The sequence below is a fragment of the Podospora pseudoanserina genome, chromosome 1 (genome assembly GCF_035222485.1).
Source record: "Podospora pseudoanserina strain CBS 124.78 chromosome 1, whole genome shotgun sequence".
NCBI classification, from domain to species: Eukaryota; Fungi; Ascomycota; class Sordariomycetes; order Sordariales; family Podosporaceae; genus Podospora; species Podospora pseudoanserina.
Genome location: NC_085920.1, coordinates 5,334,867 through 5,349,710, shown reverse-complemented (window position 1 = coordinate 5,349,710; position 14,844 = coordinate 5,334,867). Strand labels below are relative to the sequence as shown.

Here is a 14,844-nt window from a genome sequence, read left to right as displayed (position 1 = left end):
GTGCTCCAAGGTTGACGATTTAGCCGGTGGTTGCTAAAGTGCCTATCCATCACAACTTCATACCGAAATCACAAGGGAAAATGAGGACACAACCTCACTGTACTTGCCTACCTATGTATATTTTGTAGGATGTGTCTATCTCTGTTCATTTTAGTAAGCCCAAAGATACATTATTGGCATTAATACATTAAAAAATTTTTTCTAGAACGCGGAGCACATACAATATCGATTTTCCTCCTTCTGCGTCCACTGCATCGAAGTCCGATCCCATGGACCATTTAAACCACGTCCAACCGACTATCTGCCTTACTGTACGAGAGATCAGAATCCCAGGCGGGTTAACAACTTGTCCAGATGCTCCTCATTATTGTTTCTGCATTCAATGATAACCTCCTCAGTCTGGCGAGCCAAGATGTCGGCGTTGTTCACGCGCCATGGCAAAATAGCACATAGGATTGTGTCAACGTCAGCCACCCTATCGATACCTTCCATAGTCCTTGGTCGTTTGACTCCTTCAGCCTCCAATGCCTCCTCCCAGGCCTTCGAAACAACCCAATCAACTCCCGAGTCTGACTCGGTGGTGGATGGTAGGGAGACAGGAAACCCGTGGAGTTTGGCATCTCTCAACGCTGCTTCCTGGCTCTCTTCGTCGCTGGACCAGCCTCGAAATTGGCCCCCGAGACCATCGAATGAGCGCAGAAACTCGTAAGAGGGGTGAGAGATCCAGGAAAAATCATAATCAATGAGGGCGGTTATACGCCCCGAGGCTTTGGCAAATAAGATGTTGGTTGGGCCTGGATCGGGAGGGTCAGCTATCGGCAGAGACAAAACCCAGCCTGACACAGCTGTAGTGCTGGGATTTGGAATCTTACTAAAATCACAGTGCACCACCACCTTGTCATCCTTATCGCTCAACGACTCGAACTGAGCCGGAACGCCCCGCTGGACGAAAGCATCCCATAAATCCGAGGAACAATGGATGGCTAGAAGGCATGGCTGAGAGCCGCCGAGACCAGGTTGGTTATTGCTACTTCGTTCTCAATACCGGTCGCTTGGTGGACACCCTCAGTATCACGATTACCAAGTCGCACCACGAGGTCTTTTGTGCCCTTGGGAATGGCCACAGTACCTGGCTGAAAGGTGCCATCCCAGTAGTTGTCTAAGTGGTCCGCGATGAGCGGTGACGCGAGTGAGACGTGGTAAACAAAGTTGTTGTACTTAGAACTGCACTCGGGGTCATGAGGGAGATGTCAAGTTCGTCCTGTTAGGTCGAGTTAGCTGGCGGGGCTAAACATCAAATCCGCTGCGGTTCGTCAAGTATCTTACCCCGAGAGAAAAACGGTCATTCAAGAGGTTGCGCACGAAATCAAGCCGAGCTTGGTAGTTGGCGTGATTGTGAGAGAGCATTTTGAGTGGTTCGCAGTGAATATTTAGCGGTGTTTTGGCGATCGTGAATGTTCACCTGCAGCAATTCGCCAAGTGTTGGTTGATGCGGGGTCCAAGTTGTTTATCAGCACTGCATGTGTCTGGACTTGCCATCAAATGATAGGTAACCAACAAAATCTCAATTCCTTAACCGCCACCTACTTGGTTTGTTTTTTGAATGGCTGATAGGCGGTAGGCTTGGACTCCAAATTTTGGGGGTCATATGGCCCAGCCGCGTGAAAAGTTGCTGAGAGATCAGTGTATTGGTGTGTTACTCGTTGTGTGAGATAGTAGGTACCTAAGTAGCTACCTAAATGAGGCAGGTATATTATCATTGGAGCAAAGTGAGTGTTTTTTCAGGCCCAGATGCCTTGTGCTTGGTCCTTGTAAACCATCCGGTGGCCTCCGAAGCCAAATCAACCGTTAAGACGAAAAGGTCAAGGAAGGAAAAGAAAGAACCATCCCACTTCAATCTTCTACATTTATGACTCAGATTGCCTCAATGAATAGCAGGCGGTGCACCAGCAGTACAGCACCCCGTTGAATGGCTTCCTCCAACAAACACTGGCTGGCAGTGCCATAGCCTTAAGCGAGCCTGCGCATGAAACCCTTGATGACCGTCATCCCGGACTGAAGCCAAGAAGTCGAGTCGTGCATGATCATCAAGTGGGCATGGTAGCCAGACTCGGGTGCATCAAGGTCCAAGTAACCGGGACTGACAGGAAGCTGGTGAGGAAGGTGTTAGTGTGTATCCTGGAACCACACTGACTAGAGGTATGGAGGAAGCTTCTAAGGCAACGAGCAACTTACCCAATGGCCTGAAAACGACGCTCCCTTCTTCGGGGGTTTGTTACCATAAGAGGACACCCACTGTGCCCGAGTGCTTGTTGCATCCACGGTGGGGTTCTCTTGAGCTTTTTTGGGGGGATTGTTGCCGTAGGAGGACACCCACTGTCCACAAGTGCTCGTACCATCCACAGTCGGCTCATTCTCCTGGGCCTTCTTTGGGGGTTTTGTTTCCGTATGAAGACACCCCCTGCGCACGGGTGCTCGTGGCATCAACTGTGGGAGACTGCCAAGCCCCGGCAGGGTAAACATTGTGGTCTTGTATCTCCTATGCACAGATCAACACCGCTGTGTGACTCACAGAAAGGGACAGACATACTTTGGCCTCGAGAGACGGAGCGACAGGAAGGGAGCTGGTCCCGACAAACAGGACGGCGAGAAGAATAGCTGTCTTCATTTTAGGTTGGTTCATGGCTGTAGTCTGAACTCATACCCACCCAACCTCTGGACTCTCCATGGGATGGAACTTGCTAGCTTTATACCTACAGCCGAGTCTCATCCACTGTCATCATCCCACCCACCCAAAGTCAATCTCCGTACCTCCCAAATCTAGGCATGCCATTTGGGAAATCCGAGATAAGAGTGGCGCGGACATCGCAACCAGCCCCAAATTTCCTTGCCTGGAGTCAGTTCACAAACCAAGGGAATGCGTGCAACAACAATCCGCATGATGCAGTTGGCTAGACGTGCAGCTGAAAGCAGGGGCCACCAGCGGCTTTGAGGGGCAGCAATTCTATTTGAGGTGCCTGGGGCATATTACACAGTATGGAAATTGCAAGGAGGGCCTGGGCTCCACTGGAGAATGGGTGTTTACGTCAGCTGGAAACTATCTACCTCTCTATAGAGTACTATGTGCATTCAGCTTCCAGTTAGCGGGCAATCTTCCACCCTCGCTTTGAAACCAATACACGAGGATCAGGGGATAGATGCGTTGAAGTCAGTCCAATTGGTTACCTGGCTAGAGTACACAAGCAATCAAATTTGAAGGCTACCTGAGGAAAGGCCCAGCTGATAAAGGCAACTGTGTACATCTGGTTCCTACATGTATCCCGCCTTTTCAACCCCTGTATTCCAACACCTGGTCTATGTAGTTCCATCACACCCACTGTCCTTCCACTCAAGCCCAAGGATCAAACACCGTAGCCAAGTTACCGGGGCACTCGAGCTCGGTAACGCAGTAGTATCTGGAGCGGTCCAAGTACCAGCCAAAGTTCCAGGCCTTGCCGCCCTTGTCCCTAACAGCCACCTCAGCCTTACTCCAATCCTTTTGAGACAGCGTAGTGCGCAGGTTGCCGGCGATCGAGTCCCACTTCAGCAGACCGGCACCAACGCGCCAACGCCAGCTCTGCCAGTGGTTCTCAGGAGGCTCATCACCGCCGTTCGCATAGCGGAAGGCATGGGTACCAGCACCATCTTTGTGGTAGACAATCTTGGCATGAGTGCTTCCCTCAAAACGGATGTTGAGGTTCTGCCCAGGGAGGCGGATGTTCCACTTGCCGTGCTCGGAAGCAGAGACGAACTTGAGCTGGCCGGTCGGGGAGATGGCCACGGTGTTGTAGCAGCTGTAGGTGTCATAGGCAAGAGCCGGGCACCATTTCTCCTGCTCGGCCGTGGCAGTTGGTCCAATGGAGTTCAGGAGATCTCTTGCTTCGAGGGTGACGGGGGTTGCGGAAGCGAGAGAGAGGAGAAGGTACACCGCCGTGATGGCGAAAGACTTGGGAGCCGTGGTGTCGACTAGCTGGGTTGATCTCTTGTCTTGATGACTGTTGATCTAGCTGATGATGGACTTCAAGACAAAAGAGGCTGTTTTCGAAGGTCTTTATTGTTTACAGGGCCTTAGGCCTGTAAATGGCCATGTCTATTTCAGTAATAAACACACACAATAATTAGTACAACGGAAGGCTCATGCACGATACCTAAAGCTCACAGCTGTGGTACTGGACTGAAGTACCTTATAGGTACTGTAGACAGATAGTATAGTGGGTAACCTCGTATATTGTATTGCTAGCCAATTGTAATCCACCTGAATAGACTCTGTAATAGGGTTCGTACTCGACCTCTATCATATACCTACCGACCGATGCGCAGCGTCTCGCACACCAGAACGAACAGATGAGCCAGAGTCCGATCTGGCTGACCCCGATTTTGGTGCGTTCGGCGAAAATCAACTCACGCCTATAAAAATTCCATCTCGAAACGGCACCCCTCCAACCAAAGTACGGGTCATCGTAAGATATTGGCCTGGCCAGTATTATAGGCCTATTGTGGCGAACCCCTGATCAGAACCTCTGAAAGGGATACACAATTGAAGGCTTCTTCTGAGTAATAGTTCGGTGCAGCTAAACAGTGCACAGCAAGATTGACTCAATGTAAACACAAGATACCATGAATACACGTCGTTCCCCTCAGTCTGTCGGTCCACCCCTGATTGGCTGTCTACCACCGGTCACGTGCTTTTTGTTGGGGGCCATGCTTTCTGTTGGTCACGGTCGTGACATAACATGATTAGCCGTATTTTGTATAGAGCGCTAACATGTTTTCCCTAGCCACCCTCCATTTTCTAGCAACTTCCACCAAAAGGCCCCCTGCAGCGCTAACAACAATTACCGTGGAATAGGTGTACGCTCCAGAAACAGCTCTGACATGGCCTACCTCTAGGGTAGCCTGGTCTCAGGGGGGTTCAACCATTGCTCGCCCTGCTCAGAGCTTTGCTCATCCACTCTCAGGAGATCTCCACTTCTGCTCAGGTTAAAGCATCGAGTGCTCAGGTCCAAGAACGGAAATGGAAATTGTCCATGTCCAGATTCCGATATTGTTGGTGCTGTTATATCAACCAGAGGGCAGGACAGCTATATTCACTACCAAGAGACTAGATGCCAGTCAATGGGACTACAAGGTTTCGGGAGACTGGTGCAAGGTATGGTTTCTAAGTATTGAAGGAGGGGTGGAGAAAGAGGTGAAAGAAGAGGTGAAAGAAGAGGTGAAAGAAAAGGTGAAGGAAGAGGTGAAGGAAGAGGTGAAAGAAGGAGGAAAGGGAGGAGCGAAGGTAGAAGTGAAGGAAGACGTGAAGAAAGGGGTCTGGAAATCCGGTCGATATACAATCCTCCTACCAACAAGACCCTCCCGAGTCTGTTCGAACAATCCAGACCCAACCTACCCGGTAGTCCTTGCAGGGGACTTCAGCTTACACCACCACCCACTGTGGGATTTATACGACCGATACAAGCCGATTCGGAAGCTCTTCTACAACTGGAAACACACTGGGACCTGGATCTAGTAGCCCCCCCGAGACACGATAAACCGGGAACCCCAAGGTTGTTATAATGGTATCAAGGTAGTATATTGCAACTAGCTAGGCCACTCTACGAGTACACTGAACTTGGACAAGAAAAGAAAGAGAGAAGTTTTGACAACATGAGCCTCTGATATGGCTGCGTTGGCCAGTGCGTGGTGATAGAGGGTTCTGGAGTAGTGGTCTGTGTGTGTGTTCTGGGAATAGCTTCATCAGGGCCGAGGGTTCAGGGCTCAGCCCGTTGCAGTTGGGACGAACCCCTGATCGGAACCTCTGAAAGAGATACTGGGTTGAAGGCTGCTTCTGGATAACGGTTCGGTGTAGCCAAAGGTACACAACAAAGATCACCAATTGTCTCTCGTAAGTGCTTCGTCCTTGAGAACTCACAATGTGAATTGCATACTGCAGAACTATCTACAAGCTAGCTAGTTCCTCCGTATATAAAGACTATAGTTTTTCTGGATCATTTCCAAGCCGCAATGATCCTATCTCCAGATTGCTGGATGATTGACAGAACTCATGATCCCTCCCCCATTGATTGCCTTTTACCCATCCGGTTGCTCTGCTTGTAACTGTGTGCCTTATCACGTGACCGTCCAGACCAGGATAAGTCTGAAAACGGCAAAACATTCCCTCGACCGGAAAGAACACCAACGCAGGTCGGTAGCGCATCCTTTCACCACAACACCATCCGTCCTTTTTGGGGCGCCTGCCCTCATCACCTGCTGTTTGCTTGCGGTCGTAGAGCGCATACAGTCCAGGAAGCGGTCGGCTGTCCCATCAATGGGTGACATCCTCGCTGATGTTAAATCCCCTGTTGTGTTCCCCGGGCAATTCGCCGTTGTTAGCAGCCACCCAACGATTACGGATTATTGAACATACCTGGGTCTGGCCGATGTTGTTGAAAGACTTCCCTTGTTTCTTCCTCTGTAACTCGACGCCGTTCCAGCATGAGGGCGAGAATCCAAACTTCCTAGCCTTCATATCACAGACTTTGAACCCTTAAACTTACCAAGCATCCTAGTTACCAGAGTACAGCATAACCGCAATCTCCCTGAGAGACTCCCAGAAAATCTCTGGTGTGCCTCTCATGACGCCCCAAAAGCGCCTGTTGTCTGGGTCTGCCAGGGAAGCTTCCGCTCTATCCTGTAGTAGATCGAAAGACAGCTGTCCGTCAGGACCACGACAAGCCAAGCTCCGGCCAAGGATCTCTATGTGTCTATCTTGGGGGACGTGGGGTCGAGTTGACATGGGACTCAGAGTTGTGGGGACGGCGCGGAAGGTGTCTGATGCCCAGGACCTAGGGGATGGCACTGGATAGAACCAACCACATTGAGCCTTCCAATCATGCAAAGAAAGACTTAGCACCTCAAGAACAGTAACAAGGCCACTTACATAACCAACCCTTCGTCCTCTTCTCTTCCTTTACCCTTGGCATGCTTCTCCCAAAGAGCCAGCTCGTGCGTTAATAAGCTCTTTTCCTGTGGTTTCATCCGAATGTAAGTGAATATTCTGGCTCGAAGTCATGGAATGATTTCACACCCCCAGCCCATTTACACAAGTTTGTGAGGGCCTGTTCGATGTCGATGCCTCGGGCGATAGTAGGGGCAGGGGCATCCCGTGGAGACTCGGCAGCGGCTAGCATGATTCTCTCTCGCGCGTAGGGTTGACTGACTGTTGCGGGGTGCTCTATTATGGTTCTGCAAATGGATGATGAGGAGCTTTTGGTGATGGATGCTACGAATAGGGAGCCGGAGTGGGATAATTTTAAAAGAAGGATGAGATTAAGATAAGTGTGCAGAGTGTTGACAAGAAACAAAATGACTGATTTGTATGCTTGAGCGAGGTGTTCACAAACAGGGATGCGAAAGGAATTTTGCATGTGAAGGGAACTGTGTTTTTTTATGAACCCTCTATCTTGTCCCTTCACTGAGTCTGCTCAGCTGTCGAGTAAAACTGCCTAGTGTGAGCTGCCATAACAGGAGCCCACCCACGGCATAGCCCGATGACTCTGTGTCCACTGCAATCCTCCTTTCTGGGTCCCACTGGACGATTACTGGCGCGCTGATCAGAAGTGTCTTAAGTGTCTTAAACGCTTTTTCGCACTGAGGAGTTTAACTGAAAGAAACCCCTTTTGTAGTCAAAGCCGTCAGCGGTAGAGCTCTCTCCGAGAACTTGCGTATAAATGCTTGGTAGTGGTTCGCAAAACCGATAAAGCTCCGTACTCCTTTGACTGAACAAGGGTGTTACCACTGTTTTATTTTCTTAACGAGTAGCCTAGCTACGATTCAAATATAACTTGGCCAGGACTATAAGACCCCCATCCACTTAACTATAAGGAATCCAAACAAGAACCATTATATCCACTACCCTTAACTTCATGTACGCTCGACAACCCTTCTACGCTAAGGGTTACACTATTTGAAATAACGAATGGAACTATCTTAGACAGTCTATCGATTCGAAGGTCACGGTTACCGCCTAACCTTTCTAACCTTGTACCTAGTTTAAGAAGGAATAACACGCTGCGGTCAAACTCAATAACTAATCCTTGCGCCTCTTCCACGTTATTAGAATACTGCATCAGAGTGCAACTGCCAGGACCAGATATGGTTTGGCCATTCCGGGGGCCATCTGGGCTTTACGTCGGCTACGAAGACAAGGTTATCCCACCTGCCTATTGCACCGAGAAGTGGAACAAACACCTCAAGCCTAGGTTATAGACCAATATCTTTGAGTTTCAAAAGAATATTATTAAGAAATCGACGAGATGGCGTTAACCCCCTGGCATGTCTATCGAGTTGCGCATATCAGGATATGCAACTAAGCTGAAGACGCACGTTCAGCTGTTTCCCCGGTAAAAAGTGATCTAGAGAGATCCAAAGATGACGGGAGCGCAGAGAATCAATCTGGAGAAGCGATCCACTGCGAAAAGCTCGCTGCTCAAGGCGGACCAGATATCCAAATTTCCATCTGTTGTGTGGGTAGCGACAACTGGCTCCACAGGAAGCTTGGGCCAACCTGGGCTGGTTTGTTTGGAACTTGCAGGATTTCTCAGTGCTCTTTTCCATAGTTACTACAATCAACAGTTTATTACCAACACCATCTGTTCGGAATCAGCAAACTTACTGGAGTGATTGCGCCGGAGGTGGGGACTGACGCCAAAGATGTGACTGATGCCAGCTGCATCCAATCATAAACCGGGCGAGAGCTGTTGGCGCGATCTGCACATCTGGAACACATTCCACCCAGTTTAACACCGCGGTGTGGGCGTGTCTGCATTCTCTAATCTGTAACGGTTGAGACGGGCCAAGCCTGTCCGTCCACGAACCGTTTAGCGGCACGCTTTCTTCCACATTTTGAAGTAAACAATATACCCTTTTTGGACTCGCCCATCCTCGCGGTCATGCTACATGATCGCCAGACCAGTACTCAGGTGGGTGACCACTGGGGAATACCTGGTGTTGTATGTTTTTTAGTCTTTTTTGACAATCATACATAATAAATACTCTGATTCTACCTCCAAATGTTTTCCTCCATCTTTTTTTGGACGGTTATAAGAGGCTTAAAGGGGTGTGTTGTGGTGGTTGTGGCTTGTCTGGTTGGTCAACCGGTTGCGATTCCATAGTCAAGAATTTAAGTACAATGCTATCTTCTGGGATGTTTACGGAGTAACTTCAGGGGATGTTGAAAGTGTCAACAACAAACATGCCTGAACACGACCTTCTTTTGGGCAGAAAAGAGAAGTGGAATTCACGAGGGGGGTTTATTGATTTGAGCAGGGTGCAGGGTGGAGAACTGGAATCCGTGATGAGGGGGGTTATTGATTGAACTCCTAATGATCAGGGAAGAGCCACGGCATAGGCAAGTAGCCTAAAGGATGTTGTGGAAAGTTGATGCGCACGGAAGTGCCGTATATTCTTGATCTACCGTGGTCATGTAAGATGTTTCAGTTGTCAAGAACGCCGCTGGCAGGTCGGGTGAAGGGAAGAGGTTGATTTCGTGTGCTTGTGAGAATGAGCGCTTGCTGGTTTTATGTGTGGGACCCTGTTAGTCGTGTGTGTTTTGTACGATCCTATTTATCCTACTGGCGCGCATGTTGAAAAGTACAGAAACGCTCCAATGCGAGTACTTAGATTCTATGAGAGCGAGTGCAGCTATTAGCCGGTTGCTACCTACATTGTCGACTAACCATGCCTGATTCGGCAACTTGGGAACGACAGATGTCCGTTGCTAGTGAGCTACGGAAGATTTCAGCAATGACAAAAATACTTTATAAACAAATCGCCGTCCTGGAGGATGGGCTGGCATGACGGCTGGCTGTGTGGCTGGACTAGATACAAGACGTGTCAAAGGTGAAATTTGAACTCTGTGACCATGAGGTTCTTCGCTTCCACCATTGTTGCTGGCCTTGCCGCCACTGCGGCTGGTCAAAAGGTCAAAGTTAGTAAGTGGAACCTACCAACCTTATACACTGTCTGGTTGTTAGAAGCAGTAAACTGACACTTCCAAAAAGTGCTACTCGGTGACTCCATCACTGAGATCAGCTGCTGGAGACCTCTAGTATGGACTCAACTCACCTCCGCCGGGCTGGCAAACAACGTCGACTTTGTCGGAAGCATGAGCAATCTCCAGGGAAAGTGCTCAAGGCCGGCAGGCTTTGACCCCAACCACGAAGGCCACTCAGGCTGGCAAGCGTACGACATTGCGAGGAACAACATCGCCGGCTGGGTCCAGAGCACCAAGCCTGATATTGTCCAGTTCATGCTCGGCACCAACGACGTCAACATCGGCAAGCGGAACGTGCAGAGCATCTTGGATTCGTACACGACTATGCTCAATGCTATGCGGGCTGCGAATCCGAAGGTGAAGGTTATTGTAAGTCGTGACATATGCTTCCCCAGGGTCAAGAGCCGGTTGTACTTACATTATATCGTTGTAGATCGACAAGCTCATCCCAACAAGCTGGAGTGACGCAACGATCGAGGCCGTCAACAATGCCATCCCTGGCTGGGCACAGCAACACACCACATCTCAATCCCCCATCGTCGTCGCGGATTGCTCACGGGCTGCCGGGTTCACCAACAACATGCTCGAGGGTGATGGTGTCCACCCCAACAGCCAGGGTGATCAGTTCATCGCGAGACAAGTCGGTCCCAAGCTGATCCAGTTCATCAACGACGTCCAAGGCGGATCTGGCAACCCAACCCCCACCAACGCCGTGCCAACGCCGACATCGACACCTGCGACAACTTTGGTTACCAGCACGGCGAGCTCCCCTCAGCCGACAGGCGGAAACTGCGCTGCGTTATATGGGCAATGCGGAGGTCAGGGTTTCAACGGGCCGACATGCTGCTCGCAGGGTACTTGCAGGGCCTCTAACCAATGGTACTCGCAGTGCTTGTAAGGATAGCTTGTTGAGAAAAGAGGGAGGGGAGCCAGGACGCTAGCTATATTTCACTGTCTTCGGCCTCTTCATGCTTGAGAGATAGTTAAATACGTGCCTTTACATCTTTATCTCTTCTTCATACTCTTTGTCCACCACAGTGATAAAATGAACTTGATGCTCCAATAGAACATGACGTCCACGTCGAATACGCTGTCCCAGGGGGGGCCCACTTAGTAGCCAGACTGGGTCCTTCCGCCTCATGGCTCCTGCCGGGCATGAGCCTCAATATATCAACTCCAAAGCAGACAGGACCGAGAAGTCATTATTTTGGTGGAGCCCTGGGGGAAGGGTCATCATGTCTGATACCGACCTTCCGATCGAGGCCTGAACCTCATGCTCCCGCACGACATTACTTTGGTGTGGTCCCCTGCCTGCATGAATGCCTTGTGTCAGCAGAGTGAGGTGTGACACATTCAAGAAAGGTACGTCTCACGAAGTTCTAGAACTTTGTCTCCTGTGCCTTTGAGTCTGGACCTGTGTGGCCATGGCCTCTGATAAGATGGTAGGCCATCCTTTCACGACCACGAGTATGCACAGTCTTTTTCGCAATGTCTAGCCTAGGTGGCACGACATGCCAAAGCCCGCCCGGGGGCAGCAAGGTACGTTCTGTTTTCTGGGTAACGCGTAAACCCGACCGAGAAGAACTCTCGCAGAATAGGCTGCCTCTGACTTGTCGAGAAATGATATATGCACTTATACCTAGGAAAAAGCCACCCACCTACATCTACGATTGTCAATGTCGAAAACACAACAATGGAATCCGAGTATCAATCAATCACGGCCGACATCACGGAGGAAAAAGTGGAACGGGGGGAGGTTGAGAAGAGGCCTCTGAAGTTTCCGTGGGTTGGAATCGCATGGCGCTTCACGGGCTCTCTGTTCTGTTTTATTTTCATCATCGTCATGCTCTGGGGGTACGAATGCATGGGTGTCCTCAGTTCTTGGGACCGTCGAGGATTCAACACGCTGAACATTCTCTTGTCGGCGTTTGTGAGTTTGGCGCTGGGTTCGTTGCTGACGCTCCTGGGCCACACGCTCCGTTGGTATCTCCTGCAAAGAGAGGCAGCAACTCCAGGGAACGTTGATCTTATTCTGGGAATTGGCGAACCGACCGGCTCTCTCAGGCTTCTTTGGGGCCACACTTGGCGTGGCAAGGGGTGGACCAGAACAACGATTATTGTGCTGCTCTACTTCATTGCCTCGATTCTTGCTCGAATCAGCGTCGCCGGTCTGGGCTTGACATTCGAGTTGAACGAGGAGGCCGGGGTCGATTACCCGGTCATGATGACGGATTGGAGAGATCCGGGATGGATAACAGAACCCGATCCCCGAGAGACCCTGCGCAGGTTTGTCGACTTTGCTTCGGTTGGGCTGGCAACATCCCCTTTATCCCTGAACAAGTCAGATCCGGCATCATGGACCACCGAGAATGTCGACGGGCTGGGTGTGAATCGAACAGTGGACGGCCGCACGCTCACTTACACCTTCTCCCTCAATGAGTATCGCGGTCTGGAAGTCGAACCCAATAAAGACCATGTCGTCCACAGCTCGTCGAGCTGCATCGTCCGGAACTTTTATAATGGCACGGTTTACCAGGATGGGAAGAGCGTGGGAGAAGTCACGGGTAAATTTGATTCCCTTGAGCGTCGATCAATTAAAGTCTCCTTGCTAACTGGTATCGTGGCCAAATTTAGCTACAAATATGGAACAAATCCCACGTGATGATCCCGAGTACTTGCAGATACTCTCTGGACTTCTTTTACATTTTCCAACGGCGTTTGTCGATTACATCTGGACTGCTGGTATCAACGAGGAGACAATCGGTCAGAATATGTCAGGGTGCATGACGACTTGTAAGTATTCAACCCCCCCCCCCTTCTCTGAACCCTTGCACGGATCATTGACATGGGATGGGACATGTACCCAAATAGACATATACAGGGAAGATCACCTAAGCTGGAAGGACTTCAACAAACGCAACGCCAGCTATTTCGGATGCACATCCTGCCTCTCCACTTCTTCTGCGCACTCTGGATCGTCATCCGAGCCTCGGGCTGGCTTGTCTCCGGCCGTCTTCTCGGAACTCATCCCATCGTCCAACTCGTCCTTTGCAACCTACATGCTTCTCGGCATGGGAACATACGAACGCATCAACCAGTACATGGACCCTGTCAACCTATTCACTCGCATTTATTCAGCCATGGACAAACAGACCCACCTTGTCAACTATGCTGGTCAAGGCTTGCCCTCAATGAAGACGATGTCTGACTGGTATCTGAGACCGGTCCCCATCGCGGAAGAGGTCTATGTCGCCCACTTGGCTGCAAGGTTACCCCTCTTGGGATTCGTCGGTGCTCAGAGACAATTACCAAAGATCACGAAGGAGAAGGGGGCGTCCGAGAAGCCGTTTATTCGGACGGTGCTGCAGGTAAAGTGGAGGAGAGTCATGGCCGTCATGATTGCTATTAATGCTTCGGCTGTGTTTGTCATTTTGGCGGTTTATTTGGCATGCAGGAAGGTGATGATTCCCAATAAGGGGCGAGATAGCCCCCTGCTGACGGCGAGGTTCTTGAATGAGTTTATTGCTGGCAGTTGGGGGAAGACTACGGGTGTGGACACCATGAGGGAGATTGCGGAGAGGACGAAGAATGTCAGGTTGAGGTATGAGACTAGGGGGGGTGAGTTGGGGATTTGGCCTGTTGGTGGTGAGGAAAGTCGTGTACTTCCTACCTCTGCTCCTTAGCCTACTTCAACTGGTGCAATTAGCTTGAAGTCTGTTAGAGGGGCGAAGTTCCGCAGGGGGTGACCAAGATTTGATCTGGACGAGAAAGAACGGAGTGGATGATAGTGAAGAGTCTTGTCCCACAGGCTCGTTTTGGACATGGCAAGAATCATGGATAATTAATACGTAATAATATTTTTTGGGGGTTTTCATGCTCAATTTTGGCTTTTCACAGGGGGCAAGGCCACTGTTCAACCTGTCTTGCGTCGGCTCCCGCCTTTTTTTTTGTCTCTTTTTTCCTTTTTTTAGGCGTTAGACTCATTTTTTTTATATATACATGAACGACAGATCTACCATCACTGTCTGTAATTGTGTCCTTTGCATCCCAACCTCCCTCTACTCTCCCACACATGGAAAATAGCCAGTAGATCAAGACTCAGAACTCGAGATTTTGCCCAACTCTCGGCGTTTATGGAGGGCTGAAAGTCGTGTCTCCAACTACAACGTCACATCATCTTTCTTTCTCTTCTTGTGTCCCACAAAAAAACAGAAAGTCTTTTGAACCTGGGAGCCTCTTAAGCTTCAGGTCGCCACAGATTGACGTCTGGTTCAAGTCTCCCCATGTTTGAACAGACAACCAGACAACCCCCCATGTTTACCCCCCAGCGTCAGCAGATTCACAATACACCTCAGGCACATGCCGAATCTTTCGACTCAAGGCTTGGCTCTTCCAGTGAAAAGTGTGAATCAAACGCCTCGCTAAGAGGTGGGGGGGTTACCTGTCCTTCCCTGCACACAACAAAAGTATGCAAGAAAGGATGTGGCCCTTCCAGCGAAAAGCTTTTTCCCAAGGACGGAGTGAAACACTTGTTGATCCAACGCTACAACACGGCTAACTGCAACCGCCTCATGGAGCGAGACCACGCCTTGGTCAAAAGACGCTATCTGCAAGCTCTTCCGGCGGGAGTCTGCAACGCGGAGCATGGCTTCCTTGCTACAACGTTGTTCTTTTCTCTCGTTTGAAAGGAGAAGAGAGGGGGAAAAAAACAACGGAGCTAGGGGTGGTAAAACGCTCAACGCGGCTCTCTCACAAAGGGGGCTCAACTCACT

General features: G+C 50.1%; 6 protein-coding genes across 6 annotated transcripts; 2 read left to right on the top strand and 4 right to left on the bottom strand.

Annotated features, from left to right (window-relative positions):
- Positions 1 to 321: 321 nt before the first annotated feature.
- On the bottom strand, positions 322 to 1,407 carry QC764_0017810 (uncharacterized protein; the record flags this gene model as incomplete). Its single annotated transcript, XM_062940011.1, has 5 exons — positions 322 to 794; positions 873 to 983; positions 1,046 to 1,159; positions 1,219 to 1,261; positions 1,327 to 1,407. 5 exons carry the CDS (start codon positions 1,405 to 1,407, stop codon positions 322 to 324), a joined length of 822 nt encoding a protein of 273 aa, XP_062805778.1.
- Positions 1,408 to 1,671: 264 nt separating this feature from the next.
- Positions 1,672 to 2,873, bottom strand: QC764_0017800 (uncharacterized protein). The gene is made up of 3 exons (XM_062940010.1): positions 2,591 to 2,873; positions 2,236 to 2,539; positions 1,672 to 2,151 (listed from the first exon to the last, which is right to left on the bottom strand). The coding sequence occupies exons 2-3, from the start codon at positions 2,521 to 2,523 to the stop codon at positions 2,011 to 2,013; spliced, it is 429 nt and encodes a 142-aa protein (XP_062805777.1). The 5' UTR covers positions 2,524 to 2,539; positions 2,591 to 2,873; the 3' UTR covers positions 1,672 to 2,010.
- Positions 2,874 to 3,388: 515 nt separating this feature from the next.
- Positions 3,389 to 4,127, bottom strand: QC764_115230 (uncharacterized protein; the record flags this gene model as incomplete). The annotated part of the gene is made up of 2 exons (XM_062942774.1): positions 3,389 to 4,034; positions 4,102 to 4,127. 2 exons carry the CDS (start codon positions 4,125 to 4,127, stop codon positions 3,389 to 3,391), a joined length of 672 nt encoding a protein of 223 aa, XP_062805776.1.
- A 2,456-nt stretch (positions 4,128 to 6,583) lies between these two features.
- On the bottom strand, positions 6,584 to 7,056 carry QC764_0017780 (uncharacterized protein; the record flags this gene model as incomplete). Its single annotated transcript, XM_062940009.1, has 2 exons — positions 6,584 to 6,863; positions 6,959 to 7,056. 2 exons carry the CDS (start codon positions 7,054 to 7,056, stop codon positions 6,584 to 6,586), a joined length of 378 nt encoding a protein of 125 aa, XP_062805775.1.
- A 2,798-nt stretch (positions 7,057 to 9,854) lies between these two features.
- Positions 9,855 to 11,146, top strand: QC764_115210 (uncharacterized protein). The gene is made up of 3 exons (XM_062942773.1): positions 9,855 to 10,010; positions 10,080 to 10,441; positions 10,506 to 11,146. The coding sequence occupies exons 1-3, from the start codon at positions 9,941 to 9,943 to the stop codon at positions 10,968 to 10,970; spliced, it is 897 nt and encodes a 298-aa protein (XP_062805774.1). The 5' UTR covers positions 9,855 to 9,940; the 3' UTR covers positions 10,971 to 11,146.
- Positions 11,147 to 11,518: 372 nt separating this feature from the next.
- QC764_115200 (uncharacterized protein) lies at positions 11,519 to 13,977 on the top strand. The gene is made up of 2 exons (XM_062942772.1): positions 11,519 to 12,636; positions 12,707 to 13,977. The coding sequence occupies exons 1-2, from the start codon at positions 11,700 to 11,702 to the stop codon at positions 13,753 to 13,755; spliced, it is 1,986 nt and encodes a 661-aa protein (XP_062805773.1). The 5' UTR covers positions 11,519 to 11,699; the 3' UTR covers positions 13,756 to 13,977.
- Positions 13,978 to 14,844: the final 867 nt, after the last annotated feature.

Bases quoted from the DNA above. Each gene is read 5' to 3' on its own strand.
- QC764_0017800 (XM_062940010.1), bottom strand. From the start codon at position 2,523: ATGTTTACCCTGCCGGGGCTTGGCAGTCTCCCACAGTTGATGCCACGA. The intron at 2,152-2,235 runs GTAAGTTGCTCG...CTTCCTCACCAG, and splicing joins CGTCGTTTTCAGGCCATTGG to CTTCCTGTCAGTCCCGGTTA.
- QC764_115210 (XM_062942773.1), top strand. From the start codon at position 9,941: ATGAGGTTCTTCGCTTCCACCATTGTTGCTGGCCTTGCCGCCACTGCG. The intron at 10,011-10,079 runs GTAAGTGGAACC...ACTTCCAAAAAG, and splicing joins TGGTCAAAAGGTCAAAGTTA to TGCTACTCGGTGACTCCATC. The intron at 10,442-10,505 runs GTAAGTCGTGAC...ATATCGTTGTAG, and splicing joins ATCCGAAGGTGAAGGTTATT to ATCGACAAGCTCATCCCAAC.
- QC764_115200 (XM_062942772.1), top strand. From the start codon at position 11,700: ATGCACTTATACCTAGGAAAAAGCCACCCACCTACATCTACGATTGTC. The intron at 12,637-12,706 runs GTAAATTTGATT...GGCCAAATTTAG, and splicing joins GAGCGTGGGAGAAGTCACGG to CTACAAATATGGAACAAATC.